The sequence below is a fragment of the Capra hircus genome, chromosome 19 (genome assembly GCF_001704415.2).
Source record: "Capra hircus breed San Clemente chromosome 19, ASM170441v1, whole genome shotgun sequence".
NCBI classification, from domain to species: domain Eukaryota; kingdom Metazoa; phylum Chordata; class Mammalia; order Artiodactyla; family Bovidae; genus Capra; species Capra hircus.
The window spans coordinates 19,859,028-19,882,749 of NC_030826.1; the positions used below are offsets into that span (position 1 = coordinate 19,859,028).

Sequence of the window (23,722 nt, forward strand, 5' to 3'; positions counted from 1 at the left end):
AGCTGCCATCAGAAGTTGCTTGGGTCTAGCCTCACTCTGGGCTTCCCTAGTGGCTCAGATGGTAAAGAATCCACCCACAATGCAGGAGACCTTGGTTCAATCCCTGGATTAGGAAGATCCCCTGGAGGAGGCATGGCAAACCTACTCCAGTATTCTTGCCTGGAGAATCCCCATGGACAAGAGAGGGTACATTCCATGGGAGTTGCCAAGAGTTGGACACGATTGAGTGACTAAGCACAGCACAGCCTCACTCCGTTCTTCTGCAGCTGCAGTCAAGTGCCTCTAAAGTGGCAGTTCCTGAAAGACTCACAGCCCTCCATACCTCCTTGCTCCAGCCTCAGACATCAACAAGAGCCTGAGCTGAGAATGGTGACTGGATGTGCCCCTCCCCCTAAACTTAATGCCCAGTAAAACAAAATCCACCCTTTCCACCTCCACAGTCCAAGATGGCTCAGAGGCACTACAGAGATCAGAAACTGGGAGGTGAAATTAGATATGTAAAAAATGCAGACAAAGTAGCATGTTTTGCTACCATTTATTTGCTATGTGGTATGCGCACAAAGCATGAGTCAGCACTGCCGCCCTACCCTCTGACCCCAGGAGAGAGGGCGGGCAGGCACAGCCCAAGGAGAAGCAACCCCATCATGGGAAAATTGTGGGGGGTGGCAGAGGCTGGGGGGAGACCCAGGCATCCTGCTCTGACTTCTAGCAAGTTCTCCTGCCCTCAGTCATGAGGGCTCCCTATCCTCCCATCCAATGGTCCCAGGTGCAGCAATCTGAGAGGGGAGGGGAGGAGAACAAAGGAAGACGACTCAGTGCTGGATGGAGGCATCTCTGCTCTGCAAGGCTACTTGGCCCTGGCCATAACTACAGGCAAAACTGGGCGCAGGTGGTTGGGCCAAGGGCTGTGGTGTGGAGGGGTACTCAGTAGGCGTGGTTGGCAATGTAGAGGGACTGCACTGCCGCTCCACCATCTTCTCCGCTGCCTTCATACTTGCCCTGGGCTGCAAGCCCATTCACCTGCAAAAGGAGTGGAGTAAGTAGGCTGACCCAGTCCACAGGTTCCTGACCCTGTCCAGGCTAGAGCCTCTGGGCTGCCGCCTGCCTAGCTACACCCCACCTCCCCACCCACCACCTTTAGCTCCCAACCTCAGCCCGCTTGATGAACTCCTCAGTGGCGGCCCCAGCATTGTCCTGTTGCCCTCGCCAGGCATTGAGTGCAGAGGCCTGCAGGGCACGCCCATAGGAGAAGGTGAGGGCCCATGGCCGGGGAAGGGGGCATCGGTTGATAGCATTGAGGTTGAGAGATGCCTCTTCTTCACTCTGACCCCCAGACAGGAAGGTCACGCCTAGGACAGAGAAGAGGAGACAAACCAATCGATCGCTCCTTATTTTTCCAGGGTAAGGGACTTCCGGAGGCCACAAGAAGAACCTGAGAATGGGTCTTAGGGATAGGGACAGCTTTGGAATCAGGGTGGTACCTGGGACAGCCGGGGGCACAGTGCGACGCAGGGCAGTGACAGTTGCCATGGCGATCTCCTCTGGGCTATACTTAATGGGGCAGGCATGGCCAGGGGTCACCATGTTGGGCTTGAGCAGGGTGCCCTCCAGGTACACGTGATGGTCACTCAGGGCCTTGTACACAGCAGCCAGGACCTGGGGATCAGAGGAGGCTGACTAAGGTTCTGGGCCCCTGCCATTATGTTCCCTGCCTAGGGTAAAGTGGGTATAACTGTGAGAGTGGATACAGGTTAGACTCACAGGTACGTTCTGGGGTCAAGCAAAAATGTGCTTGAGGAAAGTGCCTGCATCTGAGCCAGGGATTGTGGAGCACAGGCTCCCTGTCAAGTTCTCCCTGTGGTGTCTGTCTGTGCCCGGGGCGGACTCACCTTCTCTGTAACGTACTGGCAACGTTTGAGGTCATGGTCTCCATCAGGCAGAATCTCAGGTTCCACAATAGGCACAATCCCATTCTGCAGGTAAGAGCAGAGTAGCTTAGGAGGGGCAGGAGTTGGGATGGAAGAAAGCCATGTAACCCCCTTGCCACCAGGCACAGAACACCCATCTGACGATCTCACACACACATAGGCCCACCTGCTGGCAGATGCTGGCATAGCGGGCCAGCACATTGGCATTCTCCAGAATGGCAAGTGCTGAGGGTGTGCGCTCACTGATTTTCAGCACGCAGCGCCACTTGGCGAAGTCAGCGCCATCCTTCTTGTACTGGGCACAGCGCTCCGAGAGCCCATCCAGCCCTGTAGGCAGAGTGCCAACCTCATTATTCTGTTCCTCTTTGCCAGCAGCAGCCACCCAACAGCTCTGTGGTCCTGAAGCCCACCCCTCCTGTACCTTGAGTGGTGGTTTCTCCATCAGTTCCGGCTAGAGGCACTACACCCTTGTCAACCTGAAGGGGAAACACAGGCACAGAACTGAACCCAGGCAGGACCCTGTCTGCCACCCTGCACACGAACACACACCTATTTCCATGCTCAGCCCCCATCTAGGGCCAGTGGCTGCACCTTGATGCCCACGACAATCCCCTTATCCTGGATGGTGCGGACGAAGGGGACACCATTATCGTCTTTCTGATAGAGTGTCTCATGGAAGAAGATGACACCGCCGATGCACTTCTTCACACGGTCATCGGCACTGAACAGAACCTGGCGGTACAGCCGGCGGTTCTCCTCAGTGTTCTCCACCCCAATTTGGCTCAGCCGTTTGGCCATGCTGCCTGGGGAGGGGCAAACAAAGCAGGGTGGCAAGGTCATCCCCAAGCTCCTTGGCCACCTCTTCCCCACCTGACCGCAGGGCCCCACCTACCTACAGACTCATCTGCGGCCAGAATGCCTTTGCCTGGGGCCACAATCCGCAGGGCAATGTCGGACAACTCCTTTTTCTGCTCAGCAGAAAGGGCTGGGTACGAGTGGGGCATGGTGACAGTTCTGTGGAATGGAGACAGGTATAAATGCTGGACCCCACCCACCCTACCTCCTCTGTTTCCTTTCCTGCTCATGTGGGCCAAATGGCCTCTTCCTTCCAGCCCAACAAGCAACGGTTGGGAACAGAGCTGCAGTCCTTGGCGCAAGTCCTGGACGTCAACATGGCACCAGTCTCTCAGGCAGTTAACAGGCTTGGGGCCCCAGTTCCCACATCTCCTTTTGTCCCTGACGGGCACCCTTCCCAGCCCCAGAGTAGGGGTGGGGAGGTGAACAGCCCCAAAGCTACAGGTCTTCTTATGAAAATACTGCCTCAATAAAGATGCCAGTCTTTCTTTCACTGAATTTGGCCCCTTCTTCAGGTAGGCAAAAGCCCTGGCCATTCCAATTTCCTTTTTCTCATCCTCACTCAGCAGGGCCCTGAGGGAAGGTGCACTTCCGAGGCTTCAGAATGAGGCAAAAGTACCCATCATCCCTCTTCCCTCAGCTTCTAGAGGAAAGGGTGGGGGTAGGGAGTAGCAGTGGTGAAAAAAAACAAAAAACAAAAAACAACGGCCACGGGCTTCCATAACCTCTTCTCTATTCCTTAACAGGAATGGGAGCAGAGGCTCAGGATTGAAAGGGAGGAAGAGATTCAGGATAAGGAGGGAGGAGACCTATGGGGAGATGATGGTGAGACAGGCTAACTAGCCAAGGAGAAGGACCTAGCTCAGGGGGACCGTGAAGGCAGGAGAACTGGGGAGGGAACTCAGCCTAGGAGAGGAAGCAGGCTGAGGTTAAAACGGTTTGGGTGGAAGAGGCTAACACCAAGGAAAAGTCCAGCCGGCAGAGGAAGATTTGGAATCGGAAAAGCTGCATCAGAGCTAAAAGGAAGGGGTGCTGTGGGAGAAGCTGAGCCGTGGAGTGGACAGAAAGGAGAGTCGAGAAGGCACATCCAGGGCCCCGCAGGAGCAGGGCAAGGATGGCAGAGGGAGAGTCAGGGAGAGCAAGCGGAGATGCTGAGCAACTCTCGGGGCTCACCTGTCCGCAGCGAGGTAGCTGCGCAGCCACAGGAACAGCTCGCGTTCAGATGCGCGACAGCTGCGCCTCCAGCCCCGGCTTCTGTAAATGAGGCTGCGGCTGCCGCAGAGCTACGTGACTCCCGCCCGGAGGGCGGGGCCTCCCCCTCCCCGCCCTGGCCACGCCCCCTTCCAGGACTGGAGTGCGCGGTGAGGGGTCCCACGGAGGCGCTGCGATGAGGTGGAGTGACTGACTCTGCCGGGATCTCGGAGGTGGTTGTAGACTGTCCTCCTCCTACTTCGCGGAGCCCAGACACCAGCGGAAAGGCCACCCTGGCAGGAAATGGCCTTGTTCTGATTCCTGCGACGGTGGCCTTGTGCAGAGGACTGTGCTGGCTGTTGGGGATGTATCCTGGTCTGATGAAGGAGAGTCACCGTAAACAATTACCATAGATAGGGTAGGTGGAACACAGGCAGCAACAGTGCACGAGTCCGGGGCAGAGGGTTCTCTGTCCTCACCCCCTTATTCACCAGGGCTACCCCAGAGGGGGATGGAGAAGGTAAGAGAATGAAGCCTTGTCTGTTTCCCACCAGGCAGTGAGCCAGGGAACAAGTAGTCCAGTGCCCAGAGTATTTGGGGAAGCAAGAAAAGGAGTCAGGAGCTGGCTGTGGCTCTGGATGCGTTGGGAGGGGTGTGTGGAGGTAGGCAGCCCAGGCAAAAGGACCAAGCTGCCTCCCTCTGAGCTCATCTACCCACCTCCCACCCAAGAAATAAGATTCGGTGAGCCTGAAGAAATACATTAAATATACTTTATTTTATAAACAGAGCTGGCTCTAAGCCAATTGGTCCTGATGTTGGGGTAAGGGAGTGTTGCAGGTAAAAAGGGGTGCAACAGACTCCAGCTTTCAGTTTCTTAGCTCAGAAATTGCAGCAATCCTTGTAGCTCCTTGCATCCCTTCACGACGTCTGGGATGGACAGCAGAGTCTGGAAAGAGATTCAGAAAAGGCAGCTCAGGGTCACAGGCCAGGAAGCGCCAGGCCTAAGAAACACCCTCTTAGAGGGGAGAAAATGGAAGCCACAGAGAAGCCCACAACAGTGAATCAGGGCCCAGCTCTCAGCACAGGCTGGGAATCAGAGCTATGCTGATCAGTACCCCCAGCCAGGCCTTATGCCAAGTACCTAAGTTGCATCAATGCCTCCTTTACCTCATAAATATGCTGAACAGTGTCATCTAGTTTCTTTAACTCCTCGTCAGAGCGCCGCAGATTCTCTTCCAGGATGTTTCTCTAAAAAGCAAATAGGCTGCATAAGTTCTATCCTTAAAAGAATGACATAGCTTGTGGGGAAAGGTAGACATGGCAGGGAACTTGCTAGGGGAGATGGGAAACAGCCCTGGAATGGCATGGAAATCCTTACGTGGCTCTGGAACTTGACCGTGAGTTTTGCCTTCTCATTTTTCATCTCCAGGAACATCACCCTCAGTTTGTCCACCTGTAGATACGTTCAGATGAGTAGGGGCACAGCCTAAGGTTCCCACCAGTTGCCCGGCTCTGTGGTTAACTCTGAGTCACCTCCTGGGAGAGCCACACTTTCTCCTGGATCCAGTTCGTGTCCATGGGCTGACAGTCGGGGTTCTGCTGGCCTGCCAGGGTCTCTTGGAGCACCTTAGTCTCTGTCTCTGCACGCCGAAGAGAGCGGGTGAGCTGGGTCACCTCCTCTCTAAGCCTCTGGGGATGAGAATGGAGAGGTATCTAGTAGCGCTCAAAGGTCCTCTCCATCCTTACCCCATGTGGTGAGCAAGGGTAGACCAGGGGACCCAATTCCCACATCTGGGACCCTGGCTATAGTGACACAGAAGGCAGAGGCCAGGCATCATGACGAACGTACTATGAGCTCGCCGCTTTTGTCTATCTGCTCCAGGATCTTCTCGTTCTGCTGCTGTATCACTTCCTGGAGTTCCTTTTCATTCTGTTAGAGAAAAGGAGGTGAGAAGGCAGTGGGAGAGCTGGCTTCTTTGCAGCCCTTGCCAAGAGATAAGATTTCACGCCTGACTCATGCTCAGTCCAGGTGATACCAATTACCAACACTCCAATTCTTCCTCTAGGGCTAGGTCAGGTCAGGCACATTTCCCTGTAGAGAGAGCTCTGCTGGAGTTCCTGACTTCTAGGTCAGCCTGGAAGATGGGTCAGCCTATAGCTGGTTCCCAAATATGTGAATTGTCTAACCCCAGGAAGGGCAAAACTAGGGCAATAGTTGGAAAATCCCCACCACCCAGATTCCTGGAGAGACAGCAGCTCCCAGTGGGCCCGCACAGCTGCCCCAGTTCCTCATGGCTTCACTTCCAGGCCCCTCCTCCACCTTGTAGCGCAAGCACAAGGTCTGGTTCAGCTTCTCTATGTCCGCTTCCTTTGCCTTCTGGGCTTCCTGATGCTGTTCTTCCTGGGCCTGCAGCTGAGCCTGCAGATCACATCTACGGGAGGGAAAAATTCAGTATTATTCCTGCCCCCACCAGGGGCTGGCTGGGCCCTTGACATTAAGGGGCTGCTCACATGACCTGCCCTCTCTCCCTAAGACTGCACTCCACTTACATCTTTTGCTGCAGAGTCCTGACAGCCTCTTCTTTAGACTCCTGCAGCAAGGAACACAGGCTCTGAAGTTCCAGAGTCTTAGTACCCATTTCTGCCAGGCTCTTCTCAATGTCTGGGGTTTCTGAAAGAGAAAGTACTAGATAAGAGGCAAAGCCCTTTAGCTCCAGTAGGAAGGAGTACATAGCCATCACTTCTTCCACTCTTATCCATGTTCCCCACCCATAGGATTTGAATATCCGGAACATTACCGATCCCCCAAAGGCAGAACTGAAATAAGCCCAAATTGAATTGAGGTTTTTAGAGCAAAGCACTTCTCACTGCTTTAGTCTTTATCATCACAACCAGATCTAGAAATGAGGCAGGATCCCTGGAGTCCATCCTAACCTGTAGGCTCAAGGGAAACTGTTGATGCTACTCTGGTGAAAGCACTCTTGTCACTTCCAAGCAAGGGCACAGGAGTGGATTCTGGGTCTGAAACAGAAAACAACTGTGGCAGAGGGCCCCTCTGGTGGCCCTGTCAAGGATCTGCCACCACAGAAGCCGGGAGAGACGGGGTCTGTTGGCAGCATCTTCAACAGCTGAAGATACCAGAAGCAGGGTCCCAACTTTCCCACCCTTCAATTCCAGGGCCTTTAACCTTCATCTGCCTCTGCTGTCTGGGCACTTCCCAAGAAGGTGCTGTCACTGGGTGGAGGGTGTTCCTGGGAAAGAGCACTGGCTGTGCTTATCAGGAGGGTCTCTGGTTCAGCCTGAGGGCAAAGGAGAAAAAATGTCAGCTGCTTTTCAGGGTTAGTTGAATTCCCTGAACTTACAGGTACTCACTAGCCATCTCCGTGGGAATGCTGTTCTATCACCTCTCTTCTCTATCTTCAACTTTTCCATTAGTTCCTCTCCCTGAACTTAATTCTCTCTCACTAGAACAATAATTTTTTAAAAAAAGCCTTCTTTTTACCTTAAGTACCCTTTTAGTTACTGCCTTTTCTCTTTCCCTTCAATTTAAAAAAAAAAGAAAGAAAAGACTGCATTTCTTGCCTAAAATTCTCACCATCTATGGAATCCCTGGGCCACTACACACAGGATTCTGCCCACCATTCCACAATTGTTGGAACACCAAAGGCATCCTCATTATTTTGTGCTCCAAGGGCAGCCTTACTTTCAGATGCAGTGCACTCCTTTCAGATCTTATTTCACCTGACCTATGTAATAACCAATGACCATGTTCTATTAGAAATTTCATTTTCTTAGCTTTTGTGACATAACTTTGCTTCACAGGTAGGACTCATACCTTTCTGGCTATTTCTTCTCTCTGTGCAGAGGTCTATCTTTAACTGTGGGCTCCTTTTGGTTCATACTTGATCCCCTTTACACTCTAATTCATTCCCCACATGGCTTCACCTCAGGAGCTCCACAGAAGCATCCACTTCTACACTGATGACCCTTCAATCTGTCTCTCTACAACTGGACTTTTTCCCAATCTCCTGGTCCAAAGGCTCAACTGCCTGTGAAAAATCTACCAGATTGCTCCACAGTTACCTGAAATTTACTATGTATAAAGCTGAGCTAACCATTTTTCCTGTCCCACCCCACTTGTATTTAAGATCCTAGAGCAGGGAGGCAGCAAAATACAGCCTGTGGTTTCAATATGGCCTGCCACCTGTCTTTGTAAATAAAGTTTTATTGAAACATTGCCACATCCATTTATTTACATACTCTCTATGGCTGCTTCTGAGCTACAAAGGCAGAGTTGAGTAGCTGAGACAGAGATCACATACCTCGCAAAACTGAAAATATTTATCACATTGCACATTACAGGAAAAGTCTGCCAATCTCAGTTCTAGAGAGTGTTGCCATCTTTCCAGCAAAAAAGATCATCAGTCACTCTTTCACCTTACTCCTATATCAAACTGGTCACCATATTCTATTACCTTCTGTTGTTATGTAATCGCTAAGTCATGTCCGACTCTTTTATGACCCCACAGACTGTAGCCCTCCTGGCTCCACTGTCCATGGGATTTCCCAGGTAAGAATACAGGAGTGGGTTGCCTATTTCCTTCTCCAGGGGATCTTTCCAACCCAAGATCTAACCCACATCTCCTGCATTGTAAGCAGATTCTTTACTGCTGAGCCACCAGAGAAACCCTCTATTACCTTTACTTCCTAAATATGTATTGAATTCATTCAATCCATCCCCTCCTCCATATCCCTTCTATAATCGCTATTAGTTCAAGTCTTCAAAAATCTGGCCTCCTGCCTACTTCTCCACCCTCTTCCCCTTGTCATCCCTGCCCCACATAGCTTCTATAATCCACTTATAAAGGGCTACTTCCCAGGCCCCAAACTCACCACATTCCATATGAGCAGAGCTTTGGCCTTGTTCACCTGGTTAGTCCCAGCACCTGACCCAGGCCTTGTCACAGGGTAGACACTACAAAAAGTACCCCTAATGCCTCTATGACTTTCATATGCTGTTCCCTCTGCCTGGTGGGCCTTCCTGTATACCCACCCCTGCTCTACAAACTTCTAACCTCAAGACTCTGCCCAAGAATCACCTGCTCTGAGATGACATCCTAACTCTCAGAACTAAAGCTGATGCTCCTTTCTCTGTGGCCATACAACCTTCTATCACAATCACAAGTCAAAATGACATATTTACATCTGTCTGTCTTCCCAAGACTAGATTTCTGTGCTTATCACACGCTGGGGAATGGGGTCAGCTCATAAGCAATTTGATTTCAGGATTCTGGCTCTGCCCTTAACTGTTGAATAAGCTAATTAACTCTGCAGTCTGAAAGATATCCATCATTTACTCTGCAGTATGCACTTTGGGGAAGCCAAAGAAGCAATGCTAAACTTCTGCTTGCTATAAACACAGTCTAGCAGAAAGACCAAACATCCAAGGAAAATTAATACAAGTGCAAAAGGAGAGTAAGCTCATGAGAAATACAGCAGGAGATCACTGAGTCCACTGATGTTTGAGAACATTTCAAAGAAGGTGAACCAGAGAGGATTTTAATAGGAAGGAAAAGACATTTCCAGTTTGAAGATAGAGGAGAATGAACATGGTAACAGCCTGCATCTGGGTAAGAATGGAAATGAGATGTGTGTGTAGTGTGTAGGCAGTCTAGTGGGAGTAAAGAGCTCATAATAGGAAAGGAGACAGATAACAGGCCATCCTGTAGGCAACTGAAAGTCACTGAAGGTCACAGAAATGGAACAGTATTTTAGGAAGACCATTCTATACAATAAAGATACAATTGGAAAAACCCTCAGTAAACCAAGATTAGAGGGGAACTTCCTCAACTTGAATCCTTTTCAGCATTGTGGAGGAAGTTCTAGCTAATGAAGTAAGAAAGGGAATAAAAGGTTTACAGACAGGGAAGGAAGAAATAAAACTGTCTTTATTTGAAGATATGATTGTAAGGGAAGAGAAGGAAATCCCGTATCCCACCTTCTCCTTTAGTTTCGTCTGTAGGAAGAGGGTCAGGCTATGGAGTTGCTCTGTCAGCACCCCCAGCTCTTGGGAATACTGGCACATCTTCTCCAGGTCTTGCTGCTGTGTTTCTGCTACGATGCTGGCTAGTTTAACCCTGAAATAGGAAGGATATAAGGAATTTTAGCCTTGAAATAAGGAAGGGCTTCCTACATAGCTCAGAGGTAAAGAATCCTCCTGCAATGCAGGAGATACAGGTTCAATCTCTGGGTCGGGAAATCCCCTGGAAAAGGACGTGGCAACCCACTCCAGTATTCTTGCTTGGGAAATCCCATGGACAGAGGAGCCTGGCGGACTACCATCCATGGGGTCAGAAAGAGTCAGACAAAACTTAGCAACTAAACAACAATAAGAAAGGAACACAGAAGATGGCCAAACACCAGGTGACCTTCTCCGAACACCTCCCCAAACTGCCCCCACAGAACTGCATTCAAAGCAAGAAACAAGAGGCTCTCGGACCCTGGTACAATTCCCTTCTTGGAGACTTCCGCTTCCAGAAGTGGGCCTGGGAAAGAAGTCCTCAGGGGGAAGCACCGAGAGGTAGAGATCTTACTTCAGGTTCTCCACGGTGTCCTTGAGGCCCTCACACTGCATGCTGCGCTCCCGGAGCACTTCCAGCGTGGTTTTCAACTGACACTCAACCTGGCCCAGCTCCAGGTGAGCAACCTGATTCTCCTGTTCAGCAAACTGGGGAGACAGGAGAAAGAAGGAAGGCAAGGAGTGAGGCGTGGCAGGGTGGGGAAATGCATCCAAGTGGGACACTTTACAGAGTCCTGGGATCAGAGGCTTCTTCCAGTCCAGTCTCAAACCTCACATTGGTACCATCAGGGAATTGTCACACTCCTGCCAGCCCCCCTGCCCCAGGCCACCTTACTTACCTCCAGGGTTTCCTTCAGGTCCTGCACCTCCTTGGCCAAGACCGCCTGTTGCTGCTGCAGCTTTGCCTGCACGTGTTTTAGCGCCATTTCTTCCTTTTGCCATCTGCCAGAGACCTTGTGTGAGATTCCACTGGTCCTCTGTTCTGGGTGCTTACCGCCACCACAGCCCAAGAGGAACTCACTGAGCAGCCTGCTCCTCGCTGCTCTGGGTAAGCCGGCAGAGCAACTCGTCCTTCATGGCCAGGTCCTGGGTACAATGGGCATGCTGACTCTGTAGCACTTTTAGCTGACTCTCTGTGCTGGCCAGAATCTGCAGCTGAGCCTGGAGATCTAGGCCAAAAGGATCCTAATGACGACATGTGGTCAGCAGGCCCAAACTGCCCCACACCTCTGCTCCAAAACAAGTGCTCTAGAGCAGCTGCTTGCTCCGCTGCCACACCCCAAGCCTCAGCAGGGTACAATTGCTTGCACCCATGCACACCTGCTGCCAGGCGACTGTTTTCCAACTCCAGTCGTTCTAATTGGCTTTTGCAGTCCTCTAAATGGGAAGAGACTTGTTCCAGCTCCCTGGAAACCTAGGAGAAAAAGATAGTTTTCTTCCCACAATTCCTCCTGAATCAGGAGTCCCAAGACTTAGTCCAGTTACAGGACAGCGACTCTCTCCTTGTTCACTGCAGCAAATAAGTCTAATCCTTAGGAGAAAGCAGCAACAGGAGAAAAGCTGATGAAGGTGTGGAAGGCCCCCTAACAGCAAAGGGACTGGCTGGTCTCCAAAGCCACCGATGGAAAGAAGACAGGTCTAGGGGGAGAGGCTCATCAGAAAGGCCTTCTGTGGAGAAGGAGGAAGAAACCAGGCCTAAGCAGTCCCCTCTCCCATGTACCTGCTGCTTTTCCTCAATTGCAGCATCACGTTCCTGCAGGGTCTGCCGGCTCTTGGCTGTAAATTTCTCCGTGAGTTGTCGAAACCGGCTCAGCAGAGCTGTCCATGTTACATACTACCGGGGGAGGCAAAGAGGTCAAGAGAGCACGCTTGAGAAAAGACTTCTAACAGGGCTGACTGTGAGCAGAGGAGCAGTATAATGCCCGCCGATACTCACATCCAGTTGCATGGCTATCCAGTCCTGTTGCAAGGCTGAAGTAAGACTCGCTGTCTGTTGAGCCAACTCTTCTTGCTCAGTGTGAAGCCCTACCTACATGAGAAGGATTGCCAATGGAGGTGCCCCTTCCCATTGGATACAGGGAAGCATGGGTACCTGACCCCCCTTCCCAGAGTGTCAACGTGGATCCCAGGAAAGAAGATACCCTCAACTACCAGTTGGGTCTGGGTCTCCTTCAAAAGGCCTCTGAATTCCCCCATGGATGCCAGGTCCTGTTGCAGTTGGCTGATGCGCTGGCTGGCGTGTGCACAGAAGACCTCTAGCACTGTCTCTGCCTGTTTAAATAAGAGACAGTGAGGACATCGTGTACAGAAGGAAACAGCACAAAAAACCGTTAACTACCCGTCACACCAGTAGCTGAGTTCATTACTCCTCAGGGCAGGTAGTTCTCAGGCCACCCATCTGTGACTCTAGTCAATCTGTATTCCTGCACGAACCTTAGGAAGAGACCTCCCTCATGCAGGAACCAAAGCCTGACACCTTACCGCATCCTTGCCTCTGAGGGCCAGTTCCTCTCTGTGCTTTGCCTCCTCCCTTTCTGCTTTGAGGCTCTGAAGCCTGGCCTTCAATTTCTTCAACACATCAAAACAGCAGGACACCAAGGTTTCTGCACGCCGAGTCTATAAGATAAGAATCAGATACTGTGCCTGGTTTCTTTCTTTGGCTGAATTTCAGTCCCACCAGAGGCCTCTGCCTCCATCTTTATGCTGCTTACCTCCTGACTCAGAGCAGTCTTATCTTCATCTAAGTGCAGCAAAGACAGGTGAAGCAAGGATATCAGCTCTCTAGAGAGGAGCACCCATGATTGCTGTAGAGGGAGAGGAGGTTAGGCTAGATCAAATACAGGTATTCAGCAGGAAGCAAGCAGGGACACTGGAGGAAAGCCACGGACCCCAATTTCAAGCTCCCAATAAGGAAGAGATGTCCTTAACAAAAGGAAACCTCTTTTCACTCCCACGTTTGAGTACCATCATCTGCTCACCACTCCATTCTTGATTTTCACAGGGGACCCAGCAATGGTCTAAGGTCAGTCAACACTTACCATGACATTCCTGGCCTGCTGCAGAGCCTGTCCAACCTCCTGGCTCTCCTGAAGATGCTGAGGTTTCTTACTCATCTAGCCAGAGAAACAGGGTTGTTCCTTTTGCAGAAACGATATGCACTGCCAGCACCTTGTGCCCCCTCCCACCCACTAATATACAGGAGCCCTTCCCATTAAAGGCAGGAGCAAAGCTCACAGCCTGATGAAGCCAAGCTAGAAAAAAATCCAGAGGTAGGTTAAAAACAAAATTACTTTTTTAATTAAAACTAATCTAAAATTACTTTAAAAAATATTTTTGGGGGGTTCAGGATTGGGAACTCATGCACACCCGTGGCAGATTCATGTCAATGTACGGCAAAACCAATACAGTACTGTAGAGTAAAATTTAAAAATATATATATTTTGGGGGGCTTCCCTGGTGGCTCGGTGGTAATGAATCCACATGCCAATGCAGGAGACATGGGTCTGATCGCTGATCCGGGAAGATCCCACTTGCCACAGAGCAACTACGCTCCTGGGCCACAACCTGTGCTCTGGAGCCTGCAGGCTGAAACTTCTGAGCCCATGTGTCACAACTACTGAAGCCCTCATGCCTAGAGCCTGTGCTCTGTAACAAGAGAAGCCAGCGCAGTGAAAAGCCCACGCGCCACAACTTGAGAGCAGCCCCCACTTGCTGCAACTAGAGAAAGCCCGTGGAGCAATGAAGACTCAGCCCAGCCAAAACTGAATAAATAAATAAAATTCAAAATAACTTTTTTCTGATAATGTGTTTACCATAAAATTTTAGAAATGGAAAAGTGAACAGAATGGAAAAAGATTATTAGTTTCACCACTGAGAGCTGTGATTCTCAACCAACAGTACAGCATTCACCCCGAGAGATTTCAATATACTTCCACACCAGATTTCCTTGCTATAGGGATTTGCTGTAACTGATGAATCTATTACCTCCCTCAGGTGTCAGGGTGAAAAAAGTTGTAGACTACAGATTTAGAAGGAAATTACCATATTCAGTAAATTCTAAGATGACTGTCTTTTTACATTTTAACACCACTGACATTGGTATGCTTTTTAAATTGATAGTGTCTTAGATTTGATGAAAGACAGTAATGCTTAAGAAAAAACACAATTGGTTTTGAGATTGAGATATCTCAATAAATAAAATTTATTTGTGGATAAAGATAAATAAAATTAGGGTCCTGCTTTTCTTACTTAATTTTATTATACTAATGTCATTTAGCTCTGAGTTTATGTTCACTCTCCTCATTGAGAGCCTGAGACTAGGAATATGTACTTTAGGAAGACCTATCAAAGTGAAGTATCACTTATTTTTAACTTCTGCTGATATTTTACTTCACCTCAAAACCTCTGAGAGGTGAAACATGATTTCCTTTTACCATGAACTTACATTAAACTTATTTTTCCATGCTATTAAAAACTCTTCAAGGGACCTCCCTGGCAGTCCAATGGCTAGGACTCTGTGCTTTCACTGCAGGGAGTACGGTTTTGATCCCTGGTCGGGGAACTAACATCCTGCATGCAGCAAGGCATGGCAAAAAACAAACAAACAAAACCAAAAAAACTCCTCATGAACATATTTTTAAATAACTATAGAATATCTACATCTTATGGATGTACCATTATTTCCTTTCTCATGTTTTTAAAGTTATCATCTGTATGCGGAATTTTTTCCCCCTTAGGATATACACCTAGAAGTGGAGTTACTGGGTTAAAAAGTTTGAACTGCTTTAAGCAGTTTAAACTGCCCTTAGAAAGGGTGGAGAAGGCAATGGCACCCCACTCCAGTACTCTTGCCTGGAAAATCCCACGGACAGAGGAGCCTGGTGGGCTGCAGTCCATGGGGTTGGTAAGATTCAGACACGACTGAGCAACTTCACTTTCACTTTTCACTTTCATGCATTGGAGAAGGAAATGACAACCCACTCCAGTGTTCTTGCCTGGAGAATCCCAGGGACGGGGGAACCTGGTGGGCTGCTGTCTATGGGGTCACAGAGAGTCAGACACGACTGAAGTGACTTAGCAGCAGCAGCAGAAAGAGTGATCCCATTTAAAGGCATAATGTTCAAACAAGAGGGAAAAAAAATGTTTAATAATAATGTTAAATATAACTGTTTTAAAGCATTAAAAAAAGGTTCAACCAATTTATACCTTACTGATGATGGGACAATATTTACCACCAGTTTTATTCTTTGCTATTTTGTCAGAAGAAAATAGCATTTCATGTGCAATTTGCATTTATCTGATTATCAAAAATGGTAACCTTCTCAAATATTTATTTACCAGTCATTTTAATTTTTGTAATCTCTAAGGTCTGTTCACTATCTTAGAGCAGATGAAAATCATGGTGTGCTATGTGAAGTAGATAACTGTGATCTCAAAGGCAGTAGAGCCATAGAGAAACTTCCAAGAGAAAAGTGGGAAGCCACTGCAAGACATACATCGCCTAGGGAAAAGCCTAGTGCTGGAACAGCAGTGCTGAGTCACGACGCTGCAGCAGTCTGGATGTAAGGAGGCAGATCTCCTGGCATCCATCACCCCCGGCCCCAGCAGGCCTCCCTCCTCCTGTGTTTTACAGTAAGGACATGGAGTCCTCCACTGAGCCCTGGAACAGGGCACGCACACTGCTTAGGGCTGGGCAGTCAGGCCAGTGATGAGATTAGCATCAATGAGGCAGCCAAGCGGCAAAGACATGAAACTGTGATGGGGAATGGCTGAAGGTACTGTCATTTCCTCTCTTTGGTTCTGCTTCAGTGGTCTCTCAAAGGATTTGGCAAGCTTCAAGGTACAGATGGTCAACTCAGGGTAGTGGAGAACAAGGCCAAGGACCAGAGGAAAGGATACAAAAATAAGAAAACACAGGAGAGAAACTGAGCAGCTGGAAGAATGATGAGCCTGTGGTTTCCAGGATTTTGGCAGAAAGTAAAGTCATTGAGGATATTTTCAACCCAGAGAAGACTTTTCTTTGTTTGTTTGTTTCTTGCCGAGCTGAGTGGCTTGTGGGATCTCAGTTCCCCAACCAGGGATTGAACCCGGGCCTTCGGCAGTGAGAGCATAGAGTCCTAACCACTGGACTGCCAGGGAATTTCTGAGACCATCTCTTCTTAGCAGCAGCCCCTATTACCTCAACAGCCATAATACGGAGGGTCTCAGTTCCTTCCCTGACACATTCCCTGACATCCTCAACCTATGCTGTCACAGCAAGAATCCTCTAGGACAATGGTCTGTAACTGTCATCCTCTGGTATCTCCTACAATAATTTTGAAAGATTGAGTACTCTGATGTTTAAATTGTTCAAAGGCTGTAATTTCCACCACCTTGTAAATGTTGACAGTTTGAAATAAAACTGTTACATCACCCCCAAATATACCCAATGGTATAAATATTACAAATACCATGATTTATTATGTTTGATATTTTAAAAAAATACACACACAAGCACTTTGTCAGAAATTTTATATCATCCTTTTTTCTCCTTGAACCTCAATTTTTACGCCTCTCAGAATTTTATCCTAATATATTTTTACACTTTAAATCAAGATCTCTGCAACAACAACAAAAGTTCACCTAAATTGAGACAAATTTAAAACATTTTCTAATTCCTCTCACCATAAGACTTTACGTGAAAAAACTCTTGGGTGGACAAATATTTTCATCGGTTTTAAATGAATCACTATTATAATTAAAATCATAAACATACCTAGTAAAATTTTACTGGAGATCATTCACTGGTACTAATGAAATGGATAAACCAGCCCTCCCCTAACCAGTTCATGTGTCTGTGGATTACTATAATTCCTACAGTAAGACATAGTTCAGCAACAATTCTACGCTTGATGAAAGTGAAAGAGGAGAGTGAAAAAGTTGCCTTAAACCTCAACATTAAGAAAACTAAGATCATGGCATCCGGTCCCATCACTTCATGGCAAATAGATGGGGAAACAATGGAAACAGTGACAAACTTTATTTTGGGGGGTTCCAAAATCACTGCAGATGGTGACTGCAGCCATGAAATTAAAAGATGTTACTCCTTGGAAGGAAAGTTATGACCAACCTAGGCAGCATATCAAAAAGCAGAGACATTACTTTGCCAACAAAGGTCTGTCTAGTCAAGGCTATGGTTTTTCCAGTAGTCACGTATGGATGCGAGAGTTGGACTATAAATAAAGCTGAGCACCGAAGAATTGATGCTTATGAACTGTGGTGTTGGAGAAGACTCTTGAGAGTCCCTTGGACTGCAAGGAGATCCAACCAGTTCATCCTAAAAGAGATCAATCCTGGGTATTCATTGGAAGGACTGATGTTGAAGCTGAAACTCCAATACTTTGGCCACCTGATGCGAAGAACTGACTCATTTGGAAAGACCCAATGCTGGGAAAGATCGAAGGCAGGAGGAGAAGGGGACGACAGAGGATGAGATGGTTGGAAGGCATCACCGACTCAATGGACATGAGTTTGGGTAAACTCCAGGAGTTGTTGATGGACAGGAAGGCCTGGCGTGCTGCAGTCCATGGGGTCGCAAAGAGAAGGACACAGCTGAGCGACTGAACTGAACTGATGCCTATTTTCCATTCTTATAGGTACAAGATTTATGTGAGGGAACTCCCTAGCATTCCAGTGGTTATGACTCCACGCTCCCAGTGCAGGGGGTATGGGTTCAAACCCTGCTCAGGGGAATAAGATTCCTCATGTTGCATGGCATGGCCAAAAAAAAAAAAAAAAAATCTGGCAACAGTGTATCTAGAAGATGAAGATCTAAAAAACAATTCCTTTAAAACGTCCCTTGTTGTTGATGTATGGCGGAAACCAAAGCAATATTGTAAAGCAATTAAAATAGATGATTAAAAATTTTTTTTCAATTAAAGTAAATTAAAAAAAACACACCTTTCTTGCTTACATTCCCTTGGAAAATTTTGATGTATCCCAGGGGTATAGTGTGTACTCACAGCCCTAAGGGAATCTTCCAGACCCTCAGCTTTCATACTTACTTTAAGGAAGAGGGCCCACTGAGATCCTCCACACTTCAGGAGGAATATCTTACCTCGTTGGGAAAGGTGTCGGTCTGTGTGCTGCTGTCCTGGACTTTGGGGTGAGGGCCACTCTGCTGACTCTTCCAGTCCCGCAGCTGGCGGGAGAGAACCTCCAGGATGACAAGAGAATTCAGCAGGTTATCTTCCAGGTCATGCCGAGACAAGGCAGTCAGATCTGGAGAACGGCTGTGGTAGGAAGAGAAGAACATGGGAAGAAGAGAGGGAGAGGGAAGGGAGTGATGGATCCAGGCAAATGAAGCCCTGGAGCACAAAGATACAGGACACTTACCCCCACAGGAGGTGCTCTGTCTCAGAAGCACTGTCCTTGGTGCCCACCAGGCCTGTCTGAGATGTGTTTGTACTCCTTTCCTGTTGTGCTGGGGGAGTAAACCAAGTCCCCACCGAACAAGCAGAGAAAGGGGTAGTGCCGATTGCAGCATTCTGAAATGCAGAGGGAAGGGATAAGCTCTGGCGGAGATTTTCTAGCATGACTGAGGTATTGACACCTTTTTCCAGCCAGGCCAGGGGTGACATCCAAGGCCCTACATCGGAGCCAGGAATGCCACTGGCATCTTTTCCTGATGGCCCAGGAGCCACCTGTGATTCCATTTCTCCAGGATTTGGGCTTGGGCACGTGGATGGAATATCATCTGTATCTGACACAAGTGCTTGATGTCCCAATTCAGCGTTCTCAGGGAGTGTGGGAAAGCTCATTTCCTTCTCCTCTATAGCTCTGTGCTCTAAAATATCCCCTTCTGGGTCCACATGACTGACAGGGCAATCTGCCGCTAAGGCAGTTGAAGGGGAAAGCCAGAGCACGGAGGAAGGCAACAAGGTGTTACTTTCATAAGGAACTAAGTCCTCAGGCTCAGCCTCAGTGCTCCTGTCCTTCAGGCTTTCCTTGGAGCAATGTAGCTGCTGCTCAGAACAGGGATTTGGTGGGGACTCCAAGAGCTGGGATGGAGGATCCTGAAATGCAGGTATCTCAGGCATACCAGGAACAGTTTCTGGAAAGCTGTCTTCCGTACAGAAGGCCACCCCCTTTCTCAGCAGGTCTCCTGGCCTGAGAGGCTCATCTAGAGAGAAGCTGTTTCCCTCTGCCATGATATCTAGACGGTCCGCAAGCATAATGTCTTGCTGCTGTCTCCCTGGAGAAGGTACAAGGACCATGGTTTTAACCACATTGTTGTCCAGTGGGTCTACTCCTTTCTCACAGGTTTTGGGAGTAGAGTTGGTTTGGGGAATCAGATTTAGGGGCTGCTCATCTGATTCATGTTGATAAGTTTCTAGCCACTTTGAGGGATGGCTGAACTGTTCTGAAGGGGAGTCTGTCTTCTTAGCATTGACAAAATCTGGTGGAGATGAGTTGTTGCTGTCTTCCTGCCAAAGAAAACAAAAGCAGTTGACTAAGAGAGTCAATTCTAGTTAGTAATATGCAATTATGGGCTCAGGATACTGTCTGAATTCAGAAAAGGAAGAGCTCCCATTACCTTTGCCTAGGTAAGAACTTGGCTAAGCCTTGCTGCTTACTAAAGAGACCCAGTAGAAAAGTTGGGAAGATATTCTGGGTCCTTCCAAGTGAACCAAGTTACAGTATAAAAAAGGCTAAGATATTCTGTCCATGTCATGTGGAGATGGTAGCTTGAAAATGACCCTCCTCTTCTCCAATCCCAACTCCAACGTAATTCTAGGGTAGGAGGGATCCCTGGCTCAAGTTCTAGAGTTGGTATAAGATTTTCTTCTTTTTGGAACAGAGGATAAATTGGGGGCTAGAGTTAGAGAGCACTTGGCCCACAGAGATCCATGTGTTCTTGGGAGAAAAGGCAACATTAACCTATGCTAGTGACCTAGTCTCCCTGGGTACAAGTGCTGAGGTTATCCTGAACACATGAGTTGAAGCCATTCAACTCTTGGGATCTGAAGAGCTCTAGCCTTTGTAGCAGAGGAGGATGAACTGCAGAAAGACTTCTTCCTGGTGCACTGATAAGGGACTGACAACCTCTCAATTGGTGGTTCACAGGAATAAGAGACCACTGAACTTTCAACCACTTGCAGGACTGCTGGTTTTGAGATTCAATGGACAACAATAGGAAAATATGAATCTACTTACGTGGATCTAGTAGCCAGAAAAAGGACAAACTCTGAGATACTTAAGAAAGGTAGACCCTACCAAAACACAGTTGATGGAAGAAAGAGATGACCATGTGCACCAAAAAAAATTTATAAATATATATAAGAAAATCTGAGTACAACTCACACACACAAAGACTTCCTGGAAATAATAAATATTACTTGTATTTATTTATATTTAAATTATTTTTTTGTTTTGTTTTGGCTGCATGGCATGTGAGATATTCGTTTCCTTACCAAGGATCAAACTTGTACCCCCTGCAGTGGAAGTGCAGCATCCTAACCACTGGATCACCAGTGAATTCCCATGGAAATAATAAATATTACTTTTAAAGAAAAAATTTCAGTAATATGAATGGAAAGAGGATGATCAGGGTTAAGACAGGAATTGCTGGCCTGAACAATCAAGTAAAAGAAAACCTTTAAAGATACAAAGAAGTGTAAATCTGAGGGAAAAGCTAAGAGAATTGGAAGATAAATCTAGTAAACCTAACGTGAATAAAAGAATCTCCAGGAGAAAAGAGAACACCCATAGATGTGGCACTGATTAAGAAGTATTAGAAGAAAATTTCTCTAAGGTAAAGAAAGATTTGAATTTGCATATTAAAGTAGCTCACCAAGCTCTAAGCAGGATTGATAGGAAATGAAAAAATTTCTAAATTACCAGAACAATAAGATATTTCAGAAGCTTTAGATATAAAGACTATTTGTTTATTTAAAAAAAAAGAAAGAAAAAAGAAGGAGTTAGACTTATATGAAATTTCTAATTTACAGCAGTGGATGAAAGGTAAGATTGACCTGAAAAGGGCTTCTGATATTCTAGCAGTGTCCTTGGGTATTGGTTACAATGATGTGTGCGTTACACAAACTTGTTAGGCTCCATGTTTCATGTACTTTCAAGTATTTTATTTCAAATCTTTAGGTTTTTATTTCAAAGTGCTTAAGAAAAAGTAGAAAATAAAGGAATGGCAAAGAGATATCAGACAAAAACAAAGCGAGCAGAGGCAGCAATATCAGTATCAGACAAGGTAGAATGTAAAGTTATAGCATTTCTGTGACAAGGCAAAATTAAACTATATGATGAAAAAAAAAATCAGTCTGCACTACATAGCCCCAAAGCTAAATATACAAACTAAACACTTTTAGAAATGTAAAGATGCACCTTAAAGCTTTTGCTATGTTTATTAAGTTCCTATTTATTCCTTAAGGAGTAAACATTTGCAAATCATATATCTGAAAAGGGGTTAATATCCAGAATACACAAAAGACTCCTACAACTCAACAACAACAAAAATAATCCAATATAAAAATGGGTAAAGGACTTGAATAGCTATTTCTCCAAAGAAAATATATGAATGACAACTAAGCATATGAAAGTGTGTTAGTCACTCTGCTGCTGCTGCTGCTAAGTCACTTCAGTCGTGTCCGACTTTATGCGACCCCATAGACAGCAGCCCACCAGGCTCCCCCGTCTCTGGGATTCTCCAGGCAAGAACACTGGAGTGGGTTGCCATTTCCTTCTCCAACGCATGAAAGTGAAAAATGAAAGTGAAGTCACTCAGTCGTGTCCTACTCTCTAAGACCCCATAGATTGCAGCCTGCCAGGCTCCTCTGTCCATGGGATTCTCCAGGAAACAATACTGGAGTGGATTGCTATTTCCTTCTCCAAGCATATGAAGAGATGCTCAAAAACTTCCAGAAATGTCCAGGACCAGATCATTTCACAGGGTGAATTTTACCAATCATTCAAAGAAGACGTAATACCCATTTGTCTCAAGCTCCTCCAAAAAATTTAAAAGAGCACTTCCTAACCCATTTTACAAGGCCAAAATTACACTGATACCAAATCTGAACAAGGATAACACAAAACTCAACAGATCTGGCAGACTGAAAAATGGACAAGGACAGGGTAATTAACTATCTGCTTATGGATATAACAGAATGTGACATTCTTTGAATAGTAAATATGCATTTTTTAATATGCTCACAGAACACTCAGAAAAAATTCACCCTATACTTGGCTAAAAAGACAACAGATCACACTCTGATCATAATGTGAGAAAATAAATTTAAAAGGTGACACAAAATGGTTTTTAAGCACTTGGAAATCAAGAATCCCTCTTAGATAGCCCCAGGATTAAAGGTAAAAATCAAAAGAAAGTTATAAACTAGGTAAAAAGGATGACAAAGGATGACTATAATATAATAAGAACACTTAGAAAACATTGAAAAAGAAATAACAACCCAATAGAAAAATAAGCAAATAAGCAAAAAATAAGCGTTTGACTACCTGGGGAACGGATGGATATTGGCTCATTCTTGCAGCTGACTGACTTCTCCATAAGTGAGCCCTTATCAAGAGGAGACCACTAATCAAAGTGATAGTATTTCTGAGACGTTTGGTAAAGACTGAACGGGGGAGGAGGTGATAAAAACTAACACCTAAATAGAGAAGTGGGCTCTCAGTGGATTTCCTTTAACGACCCTAGGGCACCTCTCTGTTGGCCTGAATAGATGTAAATGGATGTCGCCTAGGCAGAAAACTTCATTATCGTTATTAATTACGTTCCAGCCCTGGCCCTCTGTTCCTCTGAGCTCTCGGCCTCGGCAAAGAGCCCAGTCGAGAGACTGGCCTGGCGAATCTCACCTGCAGCCCCAGTTTGCATGGTGATGGGGTCAGCGAGTGTGGGGGCCCTTTTCCAGAGTTGGTGGGGGCGTCGGGCTGCAAGGCAAGTTCTCGAAGAGGCGTTCTCATAGCTGCTTTTCCCTAAGAAAGAAGAGAGCATGAAAGTAAGCCTGGGCTCTGCGACCGGCCCTAAGAAGCTCTCCTCCCTCCCTCACAAGCTCACGAGCAATAAACAAGAGTAGGCTCCAACCCCAGTGCTCCGAACAGCAGGACCGGAAAACTCCACACGCCCCCCGCCTCAGGCTCGACTCTGCTTCCCAAGACGCTCGGCACAGCCAGCAAACCCCGAAACCCCGGTCTAGGTCTCTCGCTCCATGAGGCCCTTCGGCTCACCGGTTGGGGCGAAGGCGACAGGCTAAGGTTGAGTGTTTTCACCCGCCACATCTTCAACACAGAACGCAGGGTGAATACCTCCCACACGTAAAAGACGACGCCATGCCTACCCGCCGTCTTTATTTGAACCTGCTTCGCGCTTCCCGATTGGCTGCGAAGCCTCAGTGAGTCAGACCGGCGCGTCCGCCCCGGACTGGGGCCTGGCGGGCGAGGGCGGGGCTTGCATTGGCCCCGCCCGGCCATCCCCATGGCGGGCGCGCGCGCGCGCGCGCGAGTGCCCTGAGGTCTGATCCCCAGCGTCAACCCCCGATGTGGGCGGTGGCGGAGGGGGCTCAACGCCAAAGGCCAGTTTTTCGGCCTCACCTCCGAGAGCGTAACGGGTAGCTGGACTGTCGAGGAATCCATCTCTCTAGCTTCGAGAAGGCCACTTTCACTC

The 23,722-nt window shown here is 47.6% G+C and overlaps 2 protein-coding genes across 4 annotated transcripts; both read right to left on the reverse strand.

The window, feature by feature from the left end:
* On the reverse strand, window positions 517-4,350 carry ALDOC (aldolase, fructose-bisphosphate C). The gene is made up of 9 exons (XM_018064308.1): window positions 3,957-4,350; window positions 2,821-2,942; window positions 2,520-2,731; window positions 2,350-2,404; window positions 2,095-2,255; window positions 1,890-1,973; window positions 1,482-1,656; window positions 1,150-1,349; window positions 517-1,020 (listed from the first exon to the last, which is right to left on the reverse strand). The coding sequence occupies exons 2-9, from the start codon at window positions 2,930-2,932 to the stop codon at window positions 925-927; spliced, it is 1,095 nt and encodes a 364-aa protein (XP_017919797.1). The 5' UTR covers window positions 2,933-2,942; window positions 3,957-4,350; the 3' UTR covers window positions 517-924.
* SPAG5 (sperm associated antigen 5) lies at window positions 4,727-23,719 on the reverse strand. Of its 3 annotated transcripts, none has more exons than XM_005693257.3 (24): window positions 23,287-23,719; window positions 22,915-23,034; window positions 18,427-19,517; window positions 18,149-18,323; window positions 13,092-13,166; window positions 12,765-12,857; window positions 12,535-12,669; window positions 12,205-12,324; window positions 11,990-12,082; window positions 11,774-11,887; window positions 11,374-11,467; window positions 11,075-11,222; window positions 10,893-10,995; window positions 10,568-10,701; window positions 9,973-10,111; window positions 7,162-7,273; window positions 6,909-6,995; window positions 6,525-6,645; window positions 6,295-6,406; window positions 5,824-5,904; window positions 5,508-5,663; window positions 5,353-5,427; window positions 5,142-5,222; window positions 4,727-4,920 (listed from the first exon to the last, which is right to left on the reverse strand). In XM_005693257.3, exons 1-24 carry the CDS (start codon window positions 23,689-23,691, stop codon window positions 4,849-4,851), a joined length of 3,936 nt encoding a protein of 1,311 aa, XP_005693314.2. In that variant the 5' UTR covers window positions 23,692-23,719; the 3' UTR covers window positions 4,727-4,848. The 3 variants fall into 3 exon arrangements, with proteins under 3 accessions (XP_005693314.2, XP_013827322.2, XP_017919798.1); XM_013971868.2 differs by having other exon boundaries at window positions 23,650-23,694; XM_018064309.1 differs by having other exon boundaries at window positions 18,427-19,513; window positions 23,287-23,375.

Excerpts from the sequence above, each read along its gene's own strand:
- ALDOC (XM_018064308.1), bottom strand. The coding sequence starts at position 2,932 with ATGCCCCACTCGTACCCAGCCCTTTCTGCTGAGCAGAAAAAGGAGTTG. Across the intron at positions 2,405-2,519 it reads GGATTGTCGTGGGCATCAAG|GTTGACAAGGGTGTAGTGCC; the intron begins GTGCAGCCACTG and ends TTTCCCCTTCAG. Across the intron at positions 1,657-1,889 it reads GCCAGTACGTTACAGAGAAG|GTCCTGGCTGCTGTGTACAA; the intron begins GTGAGTCCGCCC and ends TCTGATCCCCAG.
- SPAG5 (XM_005693257.3), bottom strand. The coding sequence starts at position 23,691 with ATGGATTCCTCGACAGTCCAGCTACCCGTTACGCTCTCGGAGGTGAGG. Across the intron at positions 12,670-12,764 it reads AGACTGCTCTGAGTCAGGAG|ACTCGGCGTGCAGAAACCTT; the intron begins GTAAGCAGCATA and ends CTTATCTTATAG. Across the intron at positions 5,905-6,294 it reads CCTTGTGCTTGCGCTACAAG|AATGAAAAGGAACTCCAGGA; the intron begins GTGGAGGAGGGG and ends TTTCTCTAACAG.